The sequence below is a fragment of the Blennius ocellaris genome (genome assembly GCF_963422515.1).
Source record: "Blennius ocellaris genome assembly, chromosome: 17".
NCBI lineage: Eukaryota > Metazoa > Chordata > Actinopteri > Blenniiformes > Blenniidae > Blennius > Blennius ocellaris.
The window spans coordinates 15,998,204-16,024,869 of NC_137666.1; the positions used below are offsets into that span (position 1 = coordinate 15,998,204).

The following is a 26,666-nucleotide window of genomic DNA, read 5'->3' on the forward strand; positions in this document are numbered from 1 at the left end:
CGAGCGCAGTCAGACAGCTGAACTCCAGTTTCGTGCCTCTTTTGGACATAGACAGACAGATATTCCAGTTAATGGTGTTGACCATGGTGGATATTCAGACATTGCATACATTTGAGCCACAGTATTGAAGAGGGATAAAAGCTTCCATTGAAAGGCAAGATGAATAAGAAAAGGTACTTTCTGGAGCCTCCAGAGGTCAAAGACTATATGGTAAAAGGAGAAAGATTCACAAAGTGGTCGGAGGTAAGTGAACATTCTTAAAATGAAATAATTACAGCTGCAGATTCACCCGCTAAAAGAAAAGTGACTTTTTTAACCTTCGAGCCAAGAGCGGTAAGTCAAGAGCAGTCATTTCAGAATTCATGAGTAGTTTTAAACTTTGAGATGTGGAGCTTGTGTCAGATGTGTAGAGTTTGTGATATAACGACAGAGCAGGAGTAGTATCAATATAAACACTGATGTATTTTGCCTTTTTGGCACCATATTTCATGCACCTGAAAATGTGATACATGAAAGGATTTCCTGGACATAAGTATGGGGACTATGAAGGGCGTGAATGTGATCTTTTCAAATCTAAGCTGAAGATTTCTTTATCTAAATCAGGATTCATAGTATGTGACAGTTGGACTGTATTGCAATCTATTTGTATTTTTATGGGTGTATTGTTTATAGATACATTTTACATTGTTTGTATGTGTGTGGATATATACAGTATATCTATCTATCTATCTATCTATCTATCTATCTATCTATCTATCTATCTATCTATCTATCTATCTATCTATCTATCTATCTATCTATCTATCTATCTATCTATCTATCTAACTATCCATCTATCTATCTATCTATATACACATATACATATACATTTTATATAAAAGACACATTCATTGTGAAATATCTTCAGTTTTCAAGTAGTTAAGGAGCATTCAAAATAAATAATAAAATTAAGTTCATAAAAATTATATGATCAGAATACTGATTTTCTCTTACGTATTACTGTAATAAGTTTGGTTTGATTTTACAGTATACACCCAGACAGTTTACTGTAAATCCATTTTTTTTTTTTTTTGGTCTCTCTCAAGGATTCAACAAAAACAGCTCCCGTCACTATGAAGATGGATCCAAAAGGTTTTTATGTCTACTGGATAAACCAAAGCAAGGTAATCGATACCAAGAGTCTCGGAAAGAAAAAAGAAAAAGTTGGGGAGCCGATTCGACAGACTTTCCGTCACAGTCACATCTGAGATATTAAACCATAAATCAAACCGAGGTCGTCTTTTGTCACACTCACATCCGCTCTGATTGTAATGTGGATGTCATTAAGCAAAGCTGCTGGACAGCTCAGAGATCCATTGACCATCTTCCGGTCCCAGAAGCAGCTTGCGGAGATTATCGATCGGCGCTGATGTGGACTCATCATCTGAGTGCACCGTGCAGCCGAACGCTGTGAAGCACCGAGGGGGAGACGAGCGTCTGTTTTTAGAGCCCCGGCTCTCCGTGTGTCTCTCCCTCTGTTTTAGTGAGGCGCCTTCTGGTTTTCACCACATTAGAAAACCAGTGAGATCGACAATCAAACGTGTGTTTGGGCTGGCGTGCTCTTGTAGGCCGCAAATGTACAGTTAAAATAAAAGAACGAAAATCCCGGTTTTCTGTTTCAAGACAAAGCAGTCAAATACTCTTCACACAAACAAAGAAAAGCCCATAGTTTATGCACTTTGCCAAAGGATGACTTGTATCTCAATCCATATTTGGACTGGCGCCTACATGCTGAAATCAGTGTTTGGAGATGATTCTCGGCCTCTTGTTTCTAGGAGACAACGTTCCTGGATGTTGCTACCATCAGAGATACCAGAATAGGAAAATATGCAAAACTTCCAAAAGTGAGTACTGCTGCGTTGTTTAATGTAAAGACCTACACTTTCGTCTCATCCGGCCTAATGGGTGTGGTTTCTCGTGTGAGAATCTCTGCAAGCATGCAAATGTGCTGTTTAAGCCCTGAGTTTGCCCATTATTAGTGGAGGCACATTTGCATTGCAAAAATGGCAGAGTGGACGCATGTACCCAGGCTGCTCCCTGCCTGCAGGGACTCGCAGACGCAGAGATACACAAACAAACATAAACATGCACTGAACCACAGACTGAGTCATGATCTGAGATTTCTGTGAGTGAGAGTTGTGTGTGTGTGTGTGTGTGTGTGTGTGTGTGTGTGTGTGTGTGTGTGTGTGTGTGTGTGTGTGTGTGTGTGTGTGTGTGTGTGTGTGTGTGTGTGTGTGTGTGTGTGTGTGTGTGTGTGTGTGTGTGTGTGTGTGTGTGTGTATGTGTGTGTATGAGAGACATCAAAGCTGGCCGTTGTAGTTTCAGTTCTTTTTTTTTCTTTTTTCTTTTTTTCAATCCTCGTCAGCCTCCACAGGGAGGTGCAGTATGCAGCCATCCTCATCCCTTGTGGAAGGGAAATGTGAAATGTGTTCCCCTTAGAGAGAACGGAGAGATCCGCTGCACCATCCCAGCTGGGGTGTGTTAGGAACCACATCTTCCACTTGGGCCCCTGAGGAGGTTTTGGGAAAGAGGTTGCCGTGCTAACATGAGATCTGCAAAGTAAAACACACACAGGCACACACGTGTCTGTGTGCGTGTGTGTGTGTGTGTGTGTGTGTGTGTGTGTGTGTGTGTGTGTGTGTGTGTGTGTGTGTGTGTGTGTGTGTGTGTGTGTGTGTGTGTGTGTGTGTGAGTGTTTGCATGTCCTGGGCACCATATTTGCCTGTGTTTAAGAAAGCTACTGCGGTTCTTTCTGCAGCTGAAGTGAAGATTCATACTGTGATCTAACGCACAATTATCCAACATACAACATCTGGGCCAAAACTGAGCTTCGAAATAACGCCTGCAGGATGAATTTACCAAGTGTAAAGAATGTTTAGTGAAAGTAATTTCTCTAAACCTAAACAGTATAGAGGAGTTCATGTTATCACGCATGCTAAAGGAGGGAAGCTGCAACCTTATGCCAACATCAGTCCAGTGCAGGAACGTCGACATACGGCCTGGAGGCCAAAGCCAGCCGGCAAGAGGCTCCAACAGAGTTAGCGCAGGATTAGCTCCAGCCTAATTTGAATGAATCAATATAGAGGATGTACAGTACGTATGTATAGATGAAGATGAATTTAAAAGTGGCTTTTGCACATTTCTCTAATTTCAGGTCAAAAAGGTCCGGAACGTTTTCAACATGGACTTCCCAGACAGCAACCACCTGGCCAAAGCCTTCACCATCGTCACGGGTCCAGATATGGTGAATCTGACCTACCATAACTTCTTTGCCTCCAAGGAGAAAGTGACACAGGTAGTGACCGTTTGCATGCACTGAGTATCTGTGGCACTGTCTCTTTTCTCTTCCCCCATCCCTCCTGATTGCTCAGACTTAGCCACAGGCCGTTAGCCATTTATAAGAAGACTTTTAGAGTGCCTTTTCCCTTCCTTTTACTACTCATCAGACTTTATGTCTCTATGATTTAACTAAGTGGAATTAAATTTCAATTGTTCTTTATTCAAATACAGCAACAAATCTTCCCCTTTTCCTACATGGATTGCAAACACTGAAAACCTTGTATTTTTCTACGAATGTACTCATATTTATATACGCTCCCAACTCCCTCAAAAAATGTCATAGTGTGTTAGATGTAAATAAAAACTGAATGCAATGATTTGCACTTATACTTTAAGACAAATAGAACATACTAATGAAAAAATGTTAACAGTGTTACTTGTAAATGAATAAAGGACAGACTGATGGTAATAGTCGTACTTATTTAGCCTCAGATTTAATGCTCCCCGTTTTAAACTCCTCTGAGGACTGATGTCAAACACAAGTCATGGTGACACCAAATGCTCTGCCACAACTCTGTTTCATGCACTCCAGAACTGGGCAAACAACATCCTGGCAATTGCCTACAATGCTGCAAGAAGCAATGCATGCAGACAGATCTTCCTGGACAAAATGTAAGTGACTCCGTGACAGAAGCATCCGTGAATCTTATCATGTACTGCTTTATTACGTGTTCTGGAGTCTGATGGAAACACCCTCCGTATGTCATCTTAGATATGTCCGCCTTTCACTTCAGACCAACAAGGATGGCAAGATCCCCGTGAAAAAGTAGGTTGGAGTACAACTACACTGTGGTGGTTTGCACAGATTTCCACATTTTCTCTTCAATGTGTCACAGTTTTTTCTTTTCTTTTCTCTTTTTTCCCGCCAGCATCTACAAGATGTTCCCTGCGGATAAGAAGCGGGTGGAAAGTGCCTTGGCGGCAGCACATCTCCCCAAAGGAAAGGTCATAAACCAAACCCTCCGTCTGCTGGAAATGATTTCACATTTTGAGTTTTTTCCCTCCATCTCCTCCTTTGATGCCTTACATTTTATTATAATATTACGCGGCATAAATACTTCCACTGCATATTTAATCCTATTAGACACTTCAACGGTGTGTTCCTTCATAAAAAATGTCTTTTATTTTATTGCACATTTTCATCAAGACGGATCTGACTTGTGTTCACTTTCTAGTACGACACCATCAAGTCCGACGTTTTCACTGAGTCTGCCTTCAAAACGTTCCTGACAAACCTGTGTCCTCGACCAGAGATCCTCGAGATCTTCACTTCTTAGTGAGTCAATCTTGAATAAACTCTAGAATAAATCTACATTTACTCTGGATGATCTGTGGTTTATACTCTGTACTCAAAAACCTGATATTTGTATTGCTATCAACTGAAAGTAGTTGTTTTGTGTTTGTTATTAATCAATATTTGCTCAATTTCAAATGCATTTACTGTTTTTCCAAAAAACAATGAGATTTCTTTGAATATTCCAGAGGTTTTCAAAGTGGGTCATGGGGATGCCTACTCATTGTTTTATAATGTATAGTTAAAAGTCACTGTATTTTTAACGCAAGAAAATATCACTAAGTTGGCTTTATGCTGATCACTCAAAATGGATTTTCAAAATGTATACTCTGCGCCACAACAAAGACAAACTTTAAAGTTTAAATTTGAAGGTTGTCATGCCACCGTCCAGCACACCCAAGATGAAACTGGGCTGCATGTGACCTCTGACCTGAAATGAGTGTGACACCTCTGATAGGACCTACAGCATGTGTTAACAATACTGAGAAGAAGACGAGGAAGCACGTGCAGCTTGAATGTTTTGGGGGAGACAGTGTGATGCAACAGAGTAAACTCAACGATGCCAGCCTCATGCTTGGCCAGTCTGGGTCTGCAGCTCAGCCATGAGCCGCCTGGCGTCGGGCTCAGGTGGCGTTTAGTGGGCCGTGATGGGCATGAGCGGGATCGTGTGCATTGTTGATGAGATCTTCACGCCTCATTGCTCCCTCCAGCTCCAACAAACCCACCATGACGAAGGAGAATTTCACCAAGTTCCTCAACGAGAAGCAGAGAGACTCTCGGCTCAACGAGGAGCTGTTTCCACGTCTGCGGCAGGACCAGATCAAGGCTCTGATAGAAAAGTATGAACCGTTCTCCAACAACTCCAACCGAGGTGAGACTCACTGTGTTCACTCCGTGACGGGCTGACTTTGTGTTTGTACTTTAGTGTTTCACCGTGTGTCTCTCTTTCTTCTTTCATTGGCAGGTCTGATTTCTCCAGAAGGCCTTTTGTTCTACCTAATGGGTCCGGAGACCACAGTTGTCATGCAGGACACACTCGCAAAATGCCAGGACATGACTCAACCCATCCCCCACTACTTCATCAAGTCCTCCCACAACACATACCTTACAGGTCACATACTTTACTTTTGTTTCATCCATTTCAGGTTGAACGCTTCACATTTTGACGACTTTCTTTTGTCCCGCTCTTTGCGCAGCCGGTCAGTTCTCCGGCGTGTCGTCTCCGGAAATGTACCGTCAGTGCCTGCTGTCCGGCTGCAGGTGTCTGGAGCTGGACTGCTGGAAGGGCAAACCTCCAGATGAAGAGCCCATAATCACTCATGGCTTCACAATGACCACTGAGATCCTCTTCAAGGTAGTTAAGCTCCTGTCTCACAGGCCTGTCGTACACACTGAACAAAGTCAAATAGGAGAATGCAAAGTGTCTGGAAACTCACAAATGCAAAGTGCATGAAATGAGAAATAAGCCTCCAGAATGTCAGTCCGACCTGCATCCAGGGGTCTGCATCGAGCAGATGCCGTCTTTTGTAAGACGGTTGCATGCATTGCATGCATTTAAAAAAAAAAAGACAAAAAAATCATATTTTACTGAGCTAATGTGCAAATGTTGAGAGAGTTTTCTTCAACATGCATGCAAACACCAGGCAAAGTTTAACCAAATGTTCTTTTGGAGCTTGTGCAACATCTTTTTGGTGCAAAGTAGTGAAGTGCGACAGGACTGATCTCCTTCCCGGTCCAATACCCATTAAAACCATAGGTGGCATCACTTACACGATATGCAAAAACTTAATACGTGATGATAACTTTTGTGGTGGAAAAAAGGAGTTACTGAAAAGACATCGAGACAAACAGGACTTTTTTTTAAAAGAATTAAAACAATGATTTAGGTGAATATAAATTCACAGTCAAGTACACTATGTGTTTGGAGAACCCAGGCAGGCACAGGGAAAACATGCAGTTTCAAACCCAGAACATTATTTCTACAAAACAGTATGCGTTATTGCACCTTACACATTTCACACCATTGCTTCATACAACCTCCATAAACTTCAACATGGTTTTAGTTTGACCTCGTCTCATATAAACACACCAGCGGCGGCTCACACTGTGTGTCGAAATACATTCTGGTCATCGTAAAAAAACCTCGCACACTCACTTGTTACCACTTATTCATGCTGAAGTGCACATTCGAAACACGGAGCAAAAGGGTGTGAGAGATTCGCACACACACACACACACACACACACACACACACACACACACACACACACACACACACACACACACACACACACACACACACACACACACACACACACACACACACACACACACACACACACACACACACACACACACACACACACACACACACACACACACACACACACACAGGCGAGCAGTGGCCGTGTTGTCCTCTCACACTCAACACTTCCATTTAAGGGCAGCTTGAGCTTCGCCGGCCCGGACGCCCGGATGCGACACCTCAGTTCAGTTTACTGTTGGCCTCCATGTGACTTTGCTTTGAGTCGACTTCAGGGCCTTCCCATGAGAGCGATGCAGCTCGTCATGATGCGTCTGTTCGCGTATATTGAAAATAATCCTCTTGATTTTAGTGCATTTTTCACCCCTTTTGTCATTTTTTCTGACTCATCAGCTTCATTTTGTATGCTTTTGTTCTCTTTTCCAGTTCAGTCTTTTCAATTGAAACAATAGTGAATTTAAGTGCCGAGTGACCTCAAAATGTCTCTTTTTGTGTCATGTGACAGGACGTGATAGAGGCTATTGCTGAGAGCGCCTTCAAGACTTCACAATACCCCGTCATCCTTTCATTTGAGAACCACGTCGACTCGTGAGAGCAAAACTTTTCACAAACTTGTCACTTCAAAGAGGATGAAATGACATACAGAAGCATCCCAAACATTGACACTGATAAACTGCACAGGAGGTGTAAATGAAGCATTTTTTTTTCTGAGCAAAAGCAGAAGATAATTGCTACATGTGGATTTATTTCAGGGTGAAACAGCAAGAGAAGATGGCCAACTACTGCAAAACCATATTTGGTGACGCCCTGCTCACAGAACCGCTGGACAAATACCCCGTGAGTGCACTGTTCAAACACAGACCATCACAAAGATAACAAATACATAAAGGGATCCCTGGATTTCTGAAATGAAAAAAAAAAAAAAAATCACCAATGCTTGATGAATTTGATCAAACTCTGCATTTTCATTCTGTGACTCATATTACATTTGTTCCATCAAACATACCTGAAGGCCATAGATGCGAAAAGTTCCGGCTTTGCATTTTCTTTCTTATCTGTGTTGAACAAGAGTCCCGAGCACTTACGTAACTGATTTGTATCGCCTCCCCTCAGCTCTGAGAGATTCGGATACGATCCTACGGTGAATGTGCTCCAGCTCCGGAGGGAGAAGAGCATGTGTTTAACTGCCTCAGATAAGATGAGCTGCACGGCTCGGATTTCAGGATTGGCAAAGTCATGAGACATTTTTTTTTTTTTTTTAACTCAGATCCCTCTCCTCTGGGATGTTTCTGAGACCAATAAACAGTATCTTTTCAAAAAGAAGGTATACCTTTTTTTGGAGAATTTGAGAATGCATCACAATAGCATTAAATTACATTTATAAACTAGATCGCCACATTAAACTGTCACACCGCAAATGCTTTGTCTTCAAACTGATAAAACCTCTCGAAGACAAAACTGGCTAAAACTATCACAAAGCTTGAAAAGAAATAAACAAGGAATATGTGACTACACAGTCTGGGACAGAACAAGACAAACTGGCCACAAGACAAAGAAAGACATTTTTGGAAGAACAGAAAGGGGAGAACAGGTGAACCCAGTCCCTGGTGGGATAGACATGTAGGGAGGAAATCCGGGTTTGAAATGAAAGGAAATACAAGGAAGTGCATGATAAGATTAGACGTGAGTAACTTCCTACTCAACAAGAAATGTATATGACACCAAAACTGATACATGAAAGATGAGACACGAAACACCAAAATAAAATAGAATGAACACACTTGATGAAACTTAACAATGGCAGTTGGATCCACGGGCAATAAAAACACAACTGTTGTCATGCTAGTGTAAAGCTTGCAATATAAAATATTTGATGAGTCTTTACATATAGTCTCTAACTGTTTTATTGAAGTAAACCTTGATTCCTTTTTGAAAAACTCCTGGGATATGTCACCCCCCTGCCCCTCACAGGAAAGACCAGCACAACACTTTGAAAACCCGTTTCACTCTATGTGTTAAACATTGACTTTACTTCCTGTGCAAAAACCTTCTGTGTGCAAAGCTTTTGTTAATGACTGAAATCCTACATAACAAAGTGCTGTATTCTGCAACCTCTACACCCAAACATTCCCCCAACCTCCCAATAAATAGAATTTGTCTGCAGTCATAAACCATATTTGACCTTTGATAAGAGGTTAACACAACATCTAACCTTTTATGTGTCCCATTGGTATTTTTTACCAGTTCTTTTCCCATCACATGTCAAACAAAGAGGGAAATTAGTATTGCTGGCAGTGAAGGCAAATTCAACCATTGGAATGTTTGCTTTAACAAAATCATTCATAATTTTACTCTCCCAGTATTTGTTTTAATAAGATTTCTTCTCCAAAATGAAATGAGTCTTGCAGGAGAAAAAGTAGGCGTATTTTTATTGATATTTATTTAAATGTTCTGTCATTTAAAAGTTACTTCAGAGTAGAGAATATGAAACATTTTCAGCTGTACCAAAAATGTCCAAAACAAAAGGACATAAGAGCAGCCTTTTGTTTGTATTCATGTAGTTTTGTGAAAGCTTCACGCATCCACTCCAAAAATGTAATAAAATGAAATATAACATATAGCAAATATGACCCGGTCTCCGTTAGCATGCAACTCAAAGTGGGAACTTCAGCAAAAGCTGGAAATTGAGAGCAAGACAGAGGAGAGAGTGCCACCTTGTTGTCTTATGTGTGTTTCTAACATCTAGCTGAAGGCGGGTCAACAGATTCCCAGCCCGTCGGAGCTCCTGGGTAAGATCCTCATCAAAAACAAGAAAGGCAGCCATGAGAAGCCAGCCCAGGCCAAGAAAGCCACCACAGCGGCTGCTGATCAGACCGCAACCGCATCTGCTGCCACCCAGGACCAAAACACTTCTCCCCAAGAGGCAACGGCCGCGGCGGCCGGCACCCAGGAGAGCCAGGGTGAACGCAAAAAACAAATCCTGAAGCGAATTGAGGTTATAATCCAAAACAGACATCTTTACTTTTAAGGTTGGCTGACTCCGGCTTTTGCGTGTTGCAGCGGAGGGAGACGCAGCTGCCGATGAAGAGCAGGAGGACACCGAGGAACAGGACGAGGAGAAAATGAAGACCTCGGATGAGGTGAATGATGAAGCTGAGGATGACAGTTTTATGGTTTTTCCCTCTGAGCATCACTCAACTTCCTGACAATCCCCTGCAGGGCACAGCTGGACAGGAAGTAACCGCGTACGAGGCCATGTCGTCAATAGTCAACTACATTCAGCCCAACAAGTTCATCTCTTTTGACAATGCTCGAAGTATGTCTGTGTGCTACGAGCTGAATTCAAGCTCATTCACACCATACGCATATCAAAGTCGTTGTGAGTTATGCAATACTTCCTCTTATTCTTTTGTTCTCTGACAGAGAAAAACAAGAGTTATGTCATCTCGTCTTTTGTGGAGACCAAAGGGGAGGCCATGATTGCCAAGACTGCTGTCGAATTTGTTGAGTATCCTTCACCAGAGAAAATTCTCAGATTAACACACTCCATATTGACAAAAAAAAAAAAACAACCCAAAAAACATAATAAATACAATTTAGAAAACAAATGCAGGGAGATAAATTCATCCTTCCTAAACCATGTCTGTCAGATACAATAAGAGACAGATGAGCAGGATTTACCCCAAAGGAACAAGAATGGACTCGTCCAACTACAGCCCTCAGCCTTTTTGGAATGTCGGCTCCCAGATGGTGGCGCTGAACTACCAAACCATGGGTAAAAAAAACAAAAAACACTGTACAACTTCACACAAACATCATCCACCTCAGTGAACGTGCCTCAAGACTGGATGCTGTTACATTAACAAAGCTGAGGTTCTGTGTTTCACCACAGCAGGTCAGTGTTGCGCCTCTCTGCGCCGCTCAGGCCTCCGCTGAGCTCTGCAAACCTTCCAAACGGTGTCACTGCTCTCCCCTGAAGCTGCAGGGAGATGGCATGAATGGGCTGCTTTGTGTCTGATTTTCAGATTTCCCCATGCAGCTGAACATGGCTCAGTTCGAATTCAACGGCAGGACGGGCTACCTCCTCAAGCACGACGTGATGCGGCGCAGTGACAAGAAGTTTGACCCTTTCTGTGACAGGATCGACACTGTGGTGGCGAGCACGTTGACCATCCAGGCAGGTTCAGGGCCTTCTTGTAGCAGCTCCTTTCTACTCTCCCTGACCATGTGGTGCGTTCGGGATGGGAACTCAGTCATCTGTGCAAACGGAATACAAAATCAAAGCATCAAAAATATTAGAATCATCTAACTTAAAGTGATATGATTCATGACAGTAGTTCAAGATAGATTGCAAAGTCAAAGGAAACCATAATAAGACTTTTTTGTTTTGTTTTCTAGACTCTTAAGACAAACCTTCCTCATTTGTTTGTTTGTTTATTTGTTTTGAAGGTTTCTGCTTTTGTATAAACCAGAGTTCGGTCTATTTATAGTGTTTTAGCCAATTGAAGGTAAAAAAAAATAAAAAGGGGGCCTGCAGCCATTCGTGAAGGCAGTTTGAAAAGAGGGGGGGGGGGGGTCCACTGATTTATGGCAAACGTTGGTTTTGCATCTCTAAAAGTGAGCGTGTGCATGTGTGTGTGTGTGTGTATGTGTGATGTCCTGCAGGCTGAGCACAGTTTGTAATAACATGAGCCTTCCTGCTGCGGCCGAAACATGGTTCCCGGTATTCTGCACACTCTGCATGGGTGAAAACCTGGGCTCTATTTATATCGGCTGTTTTGACAGCATGGATAAACACAACAGCACACATCAATACTGGTAATCAGCTCGTACATGTGTGTGTGTGTGTGTGTGTGTGTCCGCTCTCTCATTAGATCTACTCGGGACAGTTCCTCTCAGAGAAGAGTGTGAAGACTGGGGTGGAGGTGGAGGTGATCGGGCTGCCTGGAGACCCCAAGAAGAAATTTCGCACCAAGTGGGCCACCACACCCAACGCCATCAACCCGGTGTGGAACGAGGAGCCTTTTGTGTTTGAAAAGGTGTGTGCAAGGAAACTGTACATGTGTAATAGTCACAATCATTCCTTATGATCGGCTGATGTTCTTTTGGCAGAGCAAATCTTTTAACTTCAACCTCTGATAGCAAATATTCCCGTACTTATTCATTTTTGCATATTTTCTAAAGATCACATTGTTTGAAAAGCATTTACCATTCCCACTTAGTGCAATAGATTCATACATTTTTTTTCTGAACAATTTTAAAGATTGTGAACGGCAGCATCTAACCTATGCGCTGCACACAGAAAACCACTGCACTGAACCTACTAAGTATCGGAAGTCAAATTTTAGGTGCGTTTTCTTCTGGAACTAACACATTGTGCTTGTCGGACAGAATTACTCAATAATGTCAACGCAACCTTTTAAAACTGTGTTCATTTGTAGGCCACTTTTTTTTTTTTTTAAGAGATTTGTATGTATAATTGTCACGTAACAAATGATCACGCTTGTTTTAAAGTTTTGAGGGATACAACAAAACATAAAAGGGTTAGAATTGACATATTTTAATGTGTGCCTTATAATGGGGCCTAACTAATTGGTTCAAAGAGTATTGGGTCAGTTTAAAGAGCCCAATCTCAAGTGGTGTTATTTTATAGTCTGAATCGGGGTGGAGTTTCAACAGGTCAAATCAACTACACACAGTCTGGGTTAAAAATTCCAGGTTTGACGAGCTCAAGTGTTTTAAACAGTCCAGTCAAGTATATATAACAGTAATTAGGTCCATGACAAAGATTCTCATCTTTGTAAAAACTGTGTAGGTCTGGTTTTAAGACTAAAAGTGTCAAAGACTTGAGTTAAGTTTATGGCCAGAGTTCATTATTAGCAGAGTCCATGTCTGCTTTAAAAAGTCCAGGTCGTGTGTTAAGCGGTGAGGTTTTAGAACTCGTGTCTATTTCAGAGAGTCCAGGTCTGCTTTCCTGTGATCAGCTCTGGTTAAAAACGGAAGTTTTCCCATTGATTTCTTTCCCTCAAGAACATGTTAAAGGGTTCAGGTATTCACTGTAGGGCCTTTTGTACATCGAAAATAGCATCACTGGGATACAATTTTTGCTCCTTCATGTTCCTAAAATGTCAGCCTGACATCAAATTAAATCTTGAATCTTACAGTGTGCTTTGCTTTTGTCAACATGATTAGATCCTGCTCCCAGAAATGGCTTCTCTCAGAATTGTTGTCCATGAGGAGAACGGTAAATTTGTTGGACACAGAATCGTCCCCCTCCACGCCATTCAGTCAGGTGAATTGAACTCAAATGAATCTACATGAGTCATTTAAGGCCACATAATGTTGTAACTTCTTTTCAGTCGGCTTTTGGATCACAGGAGCCGTAGCCTGGCTTTTAATTTACCAAGATCTTCTTTTTTTTTTTTTTAATGCCCTGCAGGCTTCCATCACATCTGCCTGCGCAGTGAGAGCAACATGCCTCTCACTCTGCCTGCGCTCTTTGTGTACATCGAGGTCAAGGACTACATCCCTGCTGCTTTTGCAGGTGCTTAGCTTTTGTGTTTGTTGCAAATGAAACTGAATCCACGTTGCTGGAGTGACAGCCGGGGACACGGCTTGCACAGTGTGCACGCATGGAGCATGGCAACGTCTAATAATAAGAACATTTCTCCTCAGGTTTAACAACGAATGATCTAAATCTTGCTTCTTTTTTATTATTATTATTGTGATTATTATTATTATTCCACAGATTTCACAGATGCTTTGTTTAATCCAACAAAGGGCACAGAGAAAACCACAAAAACACCCAAAGAGGTGAGAATAAAAAAGACTGTGGAGCCATCATCCACAACAAGTGGCACATCAGCCATGTCCCCATATTTTCTATGAAACTATCACAGCATTAACTGAGTTCCTGGAAGCAGGCCGGCTTTGTTAGAGTGTGATGTTCCTGTCCTTTTCTTGTAAACCCCGCAGTCATCCTGTGACTACGTTTCCCCCTATGAGTTGCCTCTGGTGGTCCCGCCCCCCACCGACACCAAAGAAAGTGAAGCTCCTGCTGCAGGTAATGAAGCGTTGGCAGAGGACGTACAGTTTTCTTCAACAATGAGCGAATATGCTGTGGGTCAAACTAACCTGTTCCAAAGTTTTTGCACTTAATTTGAAATGCTTTCATTGTGATTCTTTACAAATGTGATAAAAACAGCAGGGTGAAATTAAAAGACATACAGTTTCATTCAAATGATGGAAAGTATTCATTAAAGTTCATAAGGCCATTATCCATAAAGAAACAATAAGTCTTGATATATATAGTTGTGTGTTTTTTGTTATTAGATAAATTGGTAATAGTTTTAAACTCACCACTATTATTGGTGCAAGTTTAAAAAAAAAAAATACTTATTTTTATTGGATAATCTTGATTTGTTTTCTTTTTTCCACTGGTCGGAAATACTGTAGTTGCAAACCAAATGAGTATCTGGTGTTAAAGCACTACTAAAAGTAGTTGTACAACACATTGTGACTGGTCATGCTTGCGCAGTGTCTTCCTATTGGTCATAGATGCATTTCAACTTAAATTAATTAACTTAATTAATTTACCAAATCTCACAATATTAACATCCTATTTGACTTTATTAATGGTGCATATAAAAGTAGTACAAGTAATAGCACAGCCCTGATGCATGCATGCAAGTGAGTCATATGTCAACACTCAACATTTGCAGTGGATATGTATCCCATTACATTCTGAATATTCTATGGTTTGGGTCCTTAAACCTTTAGTACATTTACAATGTATATATGAATTGCATTTAAGTGTTTATTTTTACTGACTTTAAACCTGACTTTAATCTTGAGGTAATGCTGCTTTTATCCACTAGGTAACAGTGTTGAGTAGCTGTTGTATCTGATTTGTGTTCAATTCAGCTCTTTTGGATTTATTCAGAGGTTTTATTTGATTTAATTTTATTTATTTTAGCTAATAATCATCAAAAGCTTTGTCGTGTCACTATTCAATCTGTTATTTTTCCGGATGGACTGAGGCTAACTGGATAGTTCACTAACTGTTAGGCATCAATGGAATCGCATAATGATGGTTGTTATATTGATGAAGGAAAAATATTTACAACATTCTCAATAGCCAACAAACGAGGGAAAACTATTGTTCAGCAACAACACAGGTTTGCATTTTATTGTTTCCAAGTATTTCAAACTGGAGCACAGAAATCAAACATTGAGGGAGTGAAGGTTTTAGTACAGTGGACCAGTTTCACCTGGTGATATTTTGGTTGTCTCACTGCCTCCTCCAGAAAAGAGCACATCCGAGCCCACACCACCCACTGATGCTGCTGACCGGCCATCAGAGGCTCCAGCAGAAGCAAACAAAAAAGAAGAAGAAGAAGAAGAAGCCGAGGAAGAGCCAGAAAACAAGCCCGATACTCCGCAACCTGCAGAAGAGCCTCCTCAAACTACTGAAACTGCTCCTGCAGAAGAAGCAGAAAGTTCCCCACCAGAAGCCCTGGCGGAGGCTGCTCCTGCCCCTGCCCCCGGAGAGCCGCCTCCCCAGGAGACAGCAGAACCGGAACCAAAAGAAGAGCCGTGCGATGATGGCGCAAACACCGAGGCCGCACCAGAGGAGTCAGCGGAAGTCACCGACACTGCCGAGGCGCCTGTCGCTGAGGAGGCGACTCCTGACGTACCGGCTGTTGTGGCCGTGCCGTGTCCAGAAGACGCGGCGCCCAAGCCGGCAGGATCAGGTTAACTGGTTTTAGGCCACGTTTTACATGAAAACACATTGTTTTTGCAATTAAAAACTAAAAGACGACAACCATTTATATGGATGGAAATGGCAGAAATACTGAAAACGGTGCAGTTTTCATGTTGGGCCTCTAGTGGGTGTTTTTGAAAAGTTCCACCTTGGGAGCTGTTTTCAAACTGTTGTTCTGTAAGCAGACACTTAAAGCGCAACGTCAATTCAATTCAAATTCATTTATAGCGTGCCAAATATAACAAATTCATATTAGGGCGCTTTAACAGAGAAAAACAATCCAATCTACATAAGAAAGAATAAGCAACTGTGGAAAGGAAAAACTCTTGTTTTTTGCAGAGCCAGGCTCAGAGATTGTGGCTTTCTGCCTGTACGAATCAGGCACAGTTGATATCAGGAGCAGAAATTGAGACAGGCACAAAAAACTGATAAAAACTGAAAGGTGCCACTTATGTATCACTTTATTATTTACATGACTTTACTTAGGTAGATTTAGTTTAGCTAGATAAAAGAGCAGAAAATAAAATGTGTTGCCATGGCGTTGGACATGTTGATAAAGGAGGATATTAAACTTCAGCATGGGAGATGATCCGTCACAAAGCCAGATTGAAAGTAAAACAAATGATGTTATGATAAAATGCACAAACAGAAGTCTCCAGCTGAAGGAATACTGCTCACCACAATAACTGCAGCTTCTTGGCAGTGTGCCGAACTGAACTACACTTCCTTTTCAAACCTGTTAAAATCCCATGCAGTCATGAACAATGCAAACATTTCTAAATGCAGTAAATGACATTGCACGCTGCACATTAATCTATGAGCGTAAACTCTTTGTAGTATTTTGTGTCACCTGGAACACAAACATGAAGGCAAATGTTGATAGCTCACGTTCATAGTTTAACATTCAGTCAATATTTTTCTGCAAAAAACAAAAAAAACAAACAAAAAACGTCCTTAAAATGACTTGGATTGAATATTAAGTTTAGTCACTCAATCAGATTATGCCCTCCGGTGCCGCCGCGTAACCTGAAAACAACGTGTCAAAGGCAACGCTGAAGGGCTTCCTGCACCCCGTACAGTCAAAATCCTATCAATGCACTTTTGGCAAAAGGCGTCTGAGTAGAAAAATCGAGGAAAATCAAAGGTTTTTTTTTTTTTTTTTTTTTGGTGTTGTTGTTGACTGGATTCATTCTGAGTTCATATTCAGCGCAGTCCTTCAAAACTCACCCCGTGTGTGTTTGTGCTGCAGAGCCTTCAACGGTGACGACGGAAGAACTGACGCAGCACAAAAACTATCTGAAGGTCATCAAGCGCCAGGACAGAGAGATGAAAGAGGCTGAAAAGAAGTATCAGAAAAAGGGAGAGGATTTGATTCAGAAATATTCAGACTCCTTCAAGGCCATCAAGAAGAAGCTCTCGCTGAAGAAAAAAGAGTAACCGCGAGTTTTTTTGGGGTTTTTTCTGCCCTTTCACAGATTTTAGAGCTGAAATAGGGAGGACGTTTTTTGGGACAAAGGAGGTTTTGATAGTGTTTGCAGAAGAAATGCTATTTGGAGTATAAAGACCCATCTGGCCCATTGTTTATGTTGAATCATGCACCAAAGACTGTTCTGTTACCTGCAAAGCAGTGCTGAATTTTACAGCAAATTATTACTGATCCACTAATGAACTTGTTGTTTCTGTTTTGGTCGGTGTCATTAAGACGATTATATTTAGAAGCATAAATAACATTCTGCGGCTAATGTGTTTTTCTAGCTGAAGCGGAATATTAGCGGACGAAGAAAACAGCCTAAATGAATATGGGCTGCACAGGACAAATAAACATATTGTACTAATATAAAGGCAGCGGCTGTAGGTAATAGCAAATAAAGCTGTGTTCGTCTTGCACGTGTGCCATGTGTCATTTTCATGTGTCCACCAGGGGAGAAGCGAACGCCTCCGACTCCGGCGTGAAGACCGAGCGAGTGCAGGAGCAGAAAGACAAAATGCACGCGGAGATCCAAGCTCTGTGGACGGAGCAGTGTGAGCAGGTGAAGAAGAAGAAGGAGCAGTTCGCCACGGAGGTCAGCGAAACATCCCTCTGTCTCTCTGCGCTCCTTCAGCCCCGCCCGTTTGTCACCTTGGCCCCCAAGGTTATCCACATGTTGTGTGATTGATAGATGGATGGGAAAGTGTGTGGTTAAAGTGGGGGAAAAAAGAAAGAAAACACAAGTTTCTATAAAAAAAAAAACAACATGAAAAATCTCTAAAAAGGTGCTACTAAATCAGTCTTTTTTGTTGTTTTTTTTAAAACAATATATTCCTGTTGAAAAATAATGTCAAATGATACCAGCATAAAAGTTCACATCTGACAAAATACTAATTAAATATCAGCATTAAAAAGTGAAAATGAAGTATATTAAATTGACTATGGTAAATAAATCTTTGCATAAATTAGGACTTTTTCCTAGTTGGCTATAAAACCGCAGTGGTTTGAATATTAAGTCATAATGTGATGAAAAGCTGTGACATAGATTAAATAGTGTGAACTGTTCGTAAGTCTGGGTAAAATTGCGTACTTGGGGGGGGGGGGGATGGTAACCAACCGAATTACAATTCTCTGAACTCTTGTATTTTCTTTGTCTTCAGTCTGAGAGACGAAACACGTTGCTTTTTCTCATGGAACTGTTCCTCACGAGCTCCTTTAGCGGCGTGATGCTACTTTAGTTTCGTCAAATGATTCAAAATGGGAGTTTGACTGTGACCGCGTCGTTTCCTTATTCTGTTGTGACAGAGACTGGCCAAACTGTTGGAGATGGCCAACGAGAGACACACCAGTGAGCTGAAGACCCTGGAGAGGTGTGAACACACATATGCAACACATTTGAGCCATGATGCACAAAGTGAAGCAGAAGGCTGTGCGGAGTCTGTGCTGTCTGTGCTCCGAGGCTGTGGTGTGACTGTCTCCGTCTATTTATCATTTGAGGTGAAGCGTTTGACATTTCACAAAGAAAATACCTCAAATACTGAGTGAATCACCTCAGCGGGCGGGTCCTCCAATGTCCTTGGCTGGCTTGTATGTGTGTGTGTGTGTGTATGAGTGTGTGTATGAGTTTGTGTATGAGTGTGTGTTATCTCATTTCCTCTGCTGGCACATGGCTTTCTCAGGACAGACTTTATACAACAGGTGTTTAAACATTAGAGAAGGTAAATCAGCACCAATTACCTACACACACACACACACACACACACACACACACACACACACACACACACACACACACACACACACACACACACACACACACACACACACACACACACACACACACACACACACACACACACGCGCGCACACACGCACACACGCACACAAAGCAGTTGTTTTTCTTCTCAATGCCACTTTCCCATTCTTGCCTCCACACACAGCGAAGGCAAGGACAATAAGAAGAAATCGCTGTCCAAAGGCTCGTCTTTTGAAAAATCGAAGTGAGTGTAAAGCTCTTTTTTTTTTTGTATGTGTGTGTGTTTGCTTCTTTTCAATTTCTGATCTCGTGCAGCTTCTCCTACCCTCCGTCACGTGGCACTGCACATCACACATTATGAGTGACGCGTAAACAGTATGTACAAGAGAGCTAATTGTGAAAAAAATGATCTTCATTCAGGCTGAAAAAGGCGGCGAGCATAGATGTGCTGGATGAGGCCAGCCAGTCTGACGGAGCTGTGAGTACAGAACGCATATCTTACGTAACTAAACTGCTGCGGTTCAAAGTTTCTTTTTCGTCATTCAAGAAATTAAAGCACCAACTGGACATTTTGTGTGGAAATCTATGGGTAGAGACGTGAGAGTATGAGCCCCCGACAAAACTTGAGCCACATTTGCCATAAATGATATACTTGAATTTCAAATATCTGGGTAGTCTTTGCATATAAGCTAACATTCACATGATTTTGCATTGGACCCTGTTTTGATCTTTACTGCACTTGACTATGACTTTGGATTGAAGATATGTTTTAAAAAAAAAAAAAAAAGGAAAAAAAAGGTTTAGGCCCCATTTATACAGCATCTAGTGAAAATAGAAAAGTCTTGTTGCATTCTGGGTGTGCATTTACATGACAACGGTGCTCAGGGCCACTGAAAATGCTACTTTTTGTAAACAGAAAAATAAATACATGCCGGGAAACATTATCCTCTGGCCTTACTCATACTTTGAAAAGCACAAGTTTTTGGTCTTGACAATAAGTATGAAACTCTGTTTCACCGATTTTGCTTATTTGTACATGTCTCCTTAGAAATACTAACATTCTGCATGACAGTAGCGTATGCTGTCTGAAAATCATGCCTTCTTTGCTCCCTTCCTCTGCACCATACAACTCCTCCTGTCAAGCTGTGATAACATGAGTCCGAACATCTATTGAATAGCCTTTCAATAAACTAACCCATAGCTCCATTTGAGCCTCACAGCAAAGGGAGGCTCGGTTTGAGGTTACCATTTTGTATTATTTATTTACTTACTCATTTCTGGAACAGAAACAGCAAGTTCCAGTTTCTGTGCACTTGACATCGAGTTGTTGGCCAGGAAACCAATGCCGTTCTGGCAGCAAATAACCCCACAAATCCTGTGAGAATGCCAACTGTTGCATGTTCTTGCACTAAAATAAACATGGATGGCAACCAACAGCTTGCACTGTTTATACAGCGAGCAGTGTATCTTACACAGAGAGACAGAGGGAAGGAAACAGATATTCTGGACAGGGGGGCTTGTGGTCAAATCGTTAGACGTGGGAACCGGCAGGTTTGAAGTCTGAATCCCATCGTGTTCACGACGCATTCTTGAGTAACAGCAAATGTACACTTTTCTCAAAACCACCTGCCAAAGTCAGTCTGTTTCCATCAGGAGTGATGTGACTCTCTTCAACAAATAAGCGTATACGTTACATATTTGGGTCCGAAGTACTAAATCCTGGTCATGCCGGGTCGTGATCCAACACGTCTCAGACATCTCAAACCTCAATCTGAATCATCGTGAAGACACAATCAGTAGATTGTACAGCCCTGGAGGAAGGAGTCCTTGAAAACGTGTTGGAAAGAGTCCCTTCATGAATAGGATTTAACGACTCTTTAGCGCCGAGAAATTAAGTCGTACTGTAATTGTGAAACGGAGCTCTCATGTCTATTACCACATTGTCCACGTGCATCTGGCAGCTCCCCGAGCCCGCACGCACAGCTCGGCTCTACACACTTTGCATCTGAAAGTGTAACTATGGTGACAATGTCTTTCAAAGATTTAAAAAAAAAAAAATGACTGCGGCATCTTTTCTTCACACGTTCATATACGGTACACCCACGTACCGCTCCCAGCCACACACACACACACACACACACACACACACACACACACACACACACACACACACACACACACACACACACACACACTGGTTCTCCCTGAGAGTAAAGAGCAGCAGGCCCTGACCATAGGCCAGGCTGGTCCATTACTCAGAAGCTGTTTACAGAGGACGGGTTAATCCATGTGCGGCAGATGACTCACGGAGCTGAGCTCCTGCTCCTCTCCACATTCAGACCTGTTGTGTTTAGGTTCAGGATCTGCCCGTTTCACTCGGCTCTCGTCCGACCGAGTCAGTCCCACAGAGCGAGATCTCCCCCAATTTTCCCGCATGTTAGTGTTGCATTTAAAGTTCCACGTTGATACTGAATCAGCATTTGGCCAATAATTACTAACTATTCATACGATCAGCTGTTTAATCAGAAAGGCCCAGTATTGGAAATTGCAATGCATGAGAGGCCGTGTAAACCAACTGCACGAGTGCAAGCTGTGACTTAACCATATTGATCCTCCATCTCAGTTTGCATCCCATGGGCACACACATGCACGCACACATGCACGCACACACACACACACACACACACACACACACACACACACACACACACACACACACACACACACACACACACACACACACACACACACACACACACACACACACACACACACATACAGGCTGAAAACCACAAATCAATAGTGTTTTTTTGGAGTGACACGTTTTCTACTCTGTTATGTTGTTACAGTCTTCGGATTATAACCCACAGCAAGAAACTCTTGTGAAGAAACAGGCGGCCACACTGGAAGAAATCAAGACCCTGACTAATCAGGTATAACTTATGTGTTTGTCCTCCCATCAGACGCCATGGCATTCAATGAAATAAACTAGAAATTCAAAGCCTTTCAATTGCATAAGCTATTCATGTTTCTAATTGAATTTTGAACATTTGCAAAGACGAGGACAGACTCACACAGTGACGGCATTCCAAATAGTTATATAATAGTAAATTAATTGAAACCGTTCACGCATTAAATTCCACCCAACATGCTTTACAAGAAGAACATCTATTAAAACCATCATAGACATGATAAAACCTGAATGTACACATGATGCAATGACAGAAAACGACAACAGTGGATTTAAAACGGTTTTCAGTTGTGGGGCCATAGTGACGATAACGAACATTCATATTTTCGGTGCATAAAACCTTTCATGACATTTCAAATTCAGTAAAACTTGAATCTTTTAAAAAAACAAAACAAAACAAAAAGATAGTTAAAGGTAATGCTCAATTCATCACAATTGAGAGATCAGGTTGTCCCATTTACATGAAGCCTGAACAAAGTGATCAGATCAACGGTTTACATGCAGCAAGAACTTCATCTGATTCTTTCAGAGGATCGATCCCATCCTGCTTTGCACCGTGCCGTGAGCCACTCCAGACAGGATCAACATGCAACTTTTGTTTGCTCAACTAATCAATGTATTTTTTTTTTCAATTGAAGAAAGAAATATTGTCAGTCAGACTTCTGATCGGCAGGAGAATATTACATATTTCAAGAGCAGCATTGTCTCCTGCATCGGCCAGATCTGACTGGCCACCCATGTTTTTCTCACGACTCTGCGCCTGATGCGTCACATGTGGACATGTGTCACGCGGACGCAGGCAGACGTGTGCAGCAAAGACAATTTGAGCCCAGCTAAGGAGAGACGATCAAAACACCATGATTTGAAAGATCCTGCAGGTCATTGTTTATTATCTTCAATTCGGCTGTTAGCATAAAAACGTAGTTTTTCAAAATTAATTTTACCCTCCATTCATTTCTTTTCGTCATGATTTCTACTCAAAGATTAAAAGTCTTTCTGCGAAAAAGGCACTTCCCTTTCCTGCCCCACGCTTTGAAAACCGGCACTTTAGATAATCCTGTCAGTGGAGCATTGCACTAGTCTCATGACGAGAAAACAGAAGCACGGATCAATTTCTGCACATTAAGTCAGTCACACACAAAAAACATGGTTCAGTCGATGAAAGGTTGTCAAAACAATTTTTTAAACTTGAATTACAGTCTAATATCAGTCATCGTTTGATCGTTGAACCAGATTTCCCAAATGATCTTGGACTCTTTCTAACTGTCTCATTATCGTTTGCTGTTCCAATTAATAAAATTGTGTCTCATCAAATGAGTGATGTCGGACAGGCAGATGGTCAATTTGTTAGATGTGCTGGCGTAATTTGATTAGCTGTATACAGCTGTGGATCATCTGCATAACTGTGATGCACCTGCAATCCTACAAGCTCACTGATACTGTGACAATCCAAGATGACTTCATATTTTGAAGTGAACATTGTGATATTGTGGGCACTCGTGTGAGGGAAATCTCATGCCACAAGATTTATTTCAGTTAAATCCTGGACTATTTTTACAGTAAAATAACTTATTTTCAATGGTTCATCCATACTATGAATGACTTAACCCAGTGGTTCTCAATTATTTTCTGTCACGCCCCCCCTAGAGGACAGAATTTTTTTCAGGGCCCCCCCCCCGAATTGTACTACCATTGAGAACTTGATAATATGTATTTATTTATCTGTATAAACCACTGTATGAGTTGCTGGCACCAGCATTCTGCATACAATCGCCTGATTATCAAAATAAATCTGCTATGGTGTGAGGGTTTTTTGCACCTTGCGATGTGGTGGACAACTTTGTAAGAGGCTAACGGCTTTTTTGTTTACTGATGCCGCGCTGACAAAATGACCAGCTTGTTGGCGATACTCATGGAGTTTACCATGAAACAACTACAGTGGCTTACTGACATAACGGGTGTATGGTTTCCAGGTGTATGGTCTCCAGGTGCCGTCTTCATTTATTTGGTTTCATGCTCCGCTGCCAGAGTTTTTAGGCATAAAACACAAATGGGTGTTTCCTCGTTTCCGACCGTGTTCACGGTAAACCCAAGGGCTATGTAGGCATCGTCATATCTCCTGCTCTCACTAGGTTTATGTTTACTCTCACCTGTTTTCTTTTCCTCTGACGCCTCATCCTTTTTTCTTTTCACTCCTGTCAGAAACTTCTCCACCTCCTCCTCCTCCTCCTCCTCCTCCAGCTCTGCACACCGGTGTTCATGTGTAGTACTTCTTCTACTCTACTGGGTTGAACAGGCAGCCTGTTGATGAGTTTGAGCACTGCTGCCACCTAGTGGCTGGAGGCCCTTTTTTTATTGTTCAAGCATGAATAAAGACACTAATACTGAAAGTCGCGCCCGCCTCGCGCCCCCCCTGACACCCCACCACGCCCCCCCAGGGGGGCGCGCCCCACCATTTGAGAAGCACTGACTTAACCACAATTAGCCTTCTTTGATTTCTTCATCACGATAACATTTCTCACACACATCAAACTCTTTCTGTTCCACAAGTTTGGTTTTCTGCTGCATATTTGTTTCACACATTTTATTTTTTAGTTTGTGAAGCTTCTTACAGAAGTAATTCAGGTTTTTTCATGTGGTAGCAGCAATCTGCTGCCATGCAGTGACACCTAGTGGTCAGAGATTATGGGTATTATTTTGATATGCCATTAGTCCATGACGTTCACGACATGGTTTTTAACTACGATGTACATTTTTTTACTTCCTGCTGATTGCTTATTAATCTTTTTATGCCTTTGACCACAACATCCCTGCTTCTGCTTTAACCACAAATCGCAGGTTGATTTACCTGTGTCCAGGTGCATAGTTACTGTATTTACTGTAAAGACTGTAAGACTTCATGCACGCACCTAAAAATCCCCCCCCTAAATTGCTCATACAACACAGTCTCAATTAGTCAAAGGCATTGTCAAGTGTGGTCATCTGCCCATTCAGCGAGTGTGTGTGTAATTCTGCAGTGTGACACATCCAGTTTAGTGACTGAGAAAGTCCACACCAAGCTCCCACCGCTGTAAATGATGTCAGAGTGCTTCTCATGACAATGCCTGGCTTTCAATCGGCCCAATCCTGGCAGGTGGCGCTGCTCAAAAAGGTGTGGGAAAGTTTAGACATTGACGTGTGAATGCCAGATGGACGGCGTGTTTTTGATGTCTCACCAGTAGTATTAGCTTACAAATTCCACTCGGGATATTGAGAGAAACAGTGGGAGGAATAAAGCCAGACTTAAAAAAAAAAAAAGAATAATAAAAAAAAAATCACAAAGGGACAAATGAGGATAACTGATGAAGACATTTCTTTCATCTCTTCTGTGGATGTCAATGCCAGTGAAAATGAATTGAATTGGATATGAGTGAATTGATGCTATTAAATAGGAAAAGATGTGAAGAAAATTGTATTAAATATTAATGAAATTGAAGGGTAGACTGGTGGCTAGCTTAGTGGGGTGTCAGGATAATGGTCCGTTGGTCCAAACAGGTCTCAAGGTTCCAATCTGCCCCTCTGGATAACAGTGAAATAGAAAATCAAATTCAGAAGATGCTGAATTTTTTTTCCATAAATGTTACTGTTACTACAAACTTATCGCCCGGGGGTTGTAGTGGGCATAATCACTGAGACCTGAGCATATAGATCGGTAATGTAGAGGTAAAACTTGCCACCATACCTGAAAAATAGAAAAGTGTATTTTCAAAAAACATGCATGCGAAATGCTGTAAAGTGCTGCAAGCAGAGGACATTCTAATGCGATATAACCCAAGTGGCATCATTAAATAAGACATAATGTTGAAACTGCACGTTTTCCTCTTTTTTATAGATTATTACCTAAATGCAAACTCTATTAATAATTTAACGGTGAAGACAAACTAGGATTAGAGTCAAAAGGACCATCCTCTACGATCGGGGAAGATTTAAATTGTATCTTCGCGAGTATTCCAGAAGTTTTCATATTTTTCACAATAATACTGTGTAATACTGTGGAAAAAAACAAATCAGTGATCTCGTATTTCCAACATTTTGTCCTATATGTCCAATACAACTCCAATGTAGGGCATCTTGTGCTCATTCTGTTCATAATAATCCACCAAATAAGAATATAACAACATTTTGTCAATCTAGTATTCCGTGTTGCTGCTTTAGGTATGTTTAATCACAGGAAATCAACTCAGTATTGGTGGTCATTAAGAGGTTAAAGGTTGTTACAGTATATTACCAATCAGGACCCACAGAGATCATGGTTGGCTCTATGTGGTCCCTGGACTGTAATGAGGATTAAAATATCTTGTGGGTAAATCACCTTATGTGAACTTTAGTCATAAAAATTCCGCCTAATCACTTCTATTTAAAATCAATCCATGTCACTGGGTTCAGCCAGCCTCGTCCTATCCAGGAGTTAGCAGTGATCTTTATTCGGTCTTGTGCCAAAGGGAGAAATCCATTCGCTAAAGATTATGATAAGCACCTGCTGAGACGAAAAGCAACTGTAAAAAGGTCACGGCGTCCTTCCAATAAGCTGCTCAATAACCTTTGGCCCGTTGTGTCGGCAGCTCAATCAGGAGGCGCTGAAGGAGAGCGAGCAGAAGCTGAGGTCTCTGCCAGCAGAGGTGAAGAAGGCCGTTAACGTCTGCGTGGGGTCGCACTTCCCTGAATTCGTGGACGAGGGTGGAGACAAGAAGCCGGGCGAGGTGGGCGTCTATGGAGACGTCTTTTTGGGTTAG

The 26,666-nt window shown here is 41.7% G+C and overlaps 1 protein-coding gene across 1 annotated transcript; it reads left to right on the top strand.

The window, feature by feature from the left end:
* Positions 1–159: 159 nt before the first annotated feature.
* Positions 160–26,666, top strand: plcb2 (phospholipase C, beta 2; the record flags this gene model as incomplete). The annotated part of the gene is made up of 32 exons (XM_080512654.1): positions 160–243; positions 1,086–1,163; positions 1,815–1,883; positions 3,194–3,334; positions 3,911–3,990; positions 4,091–4,144; positions 4,248–4,323; positions 4,554–4,654; positions 5,383–5,543; positions 5,637–5,783; positions 5,869–6,026; positions 7,441–7,523; positions 7,688–7,772; positions 9,682–9,895; positions 9,996–10,075; positions 10,155–10,251; positions 10,359–10,443; positions 10,586–10,710; positions 10,961–11,112; positions 11,810–11,974; positions 13,128–13,227; positions 13,375–13,479; positions 13,684–13,748; positions 13,911–13,998; positions 15,242–15,688; positions 16,949–17,132; positions 17,621–17,762; positions 18,473–18,537; positions 19,108–19,167; positions 19,344–19,401; positions 21,773–21,856; positions 26,496–26,666. 32 exons carry the CDS (start codon positions 160–162, stop codon positions 26,664–26,666), a joined length of 3,804 nt encoding a protein of 1,267 aa, XP_080368780.1.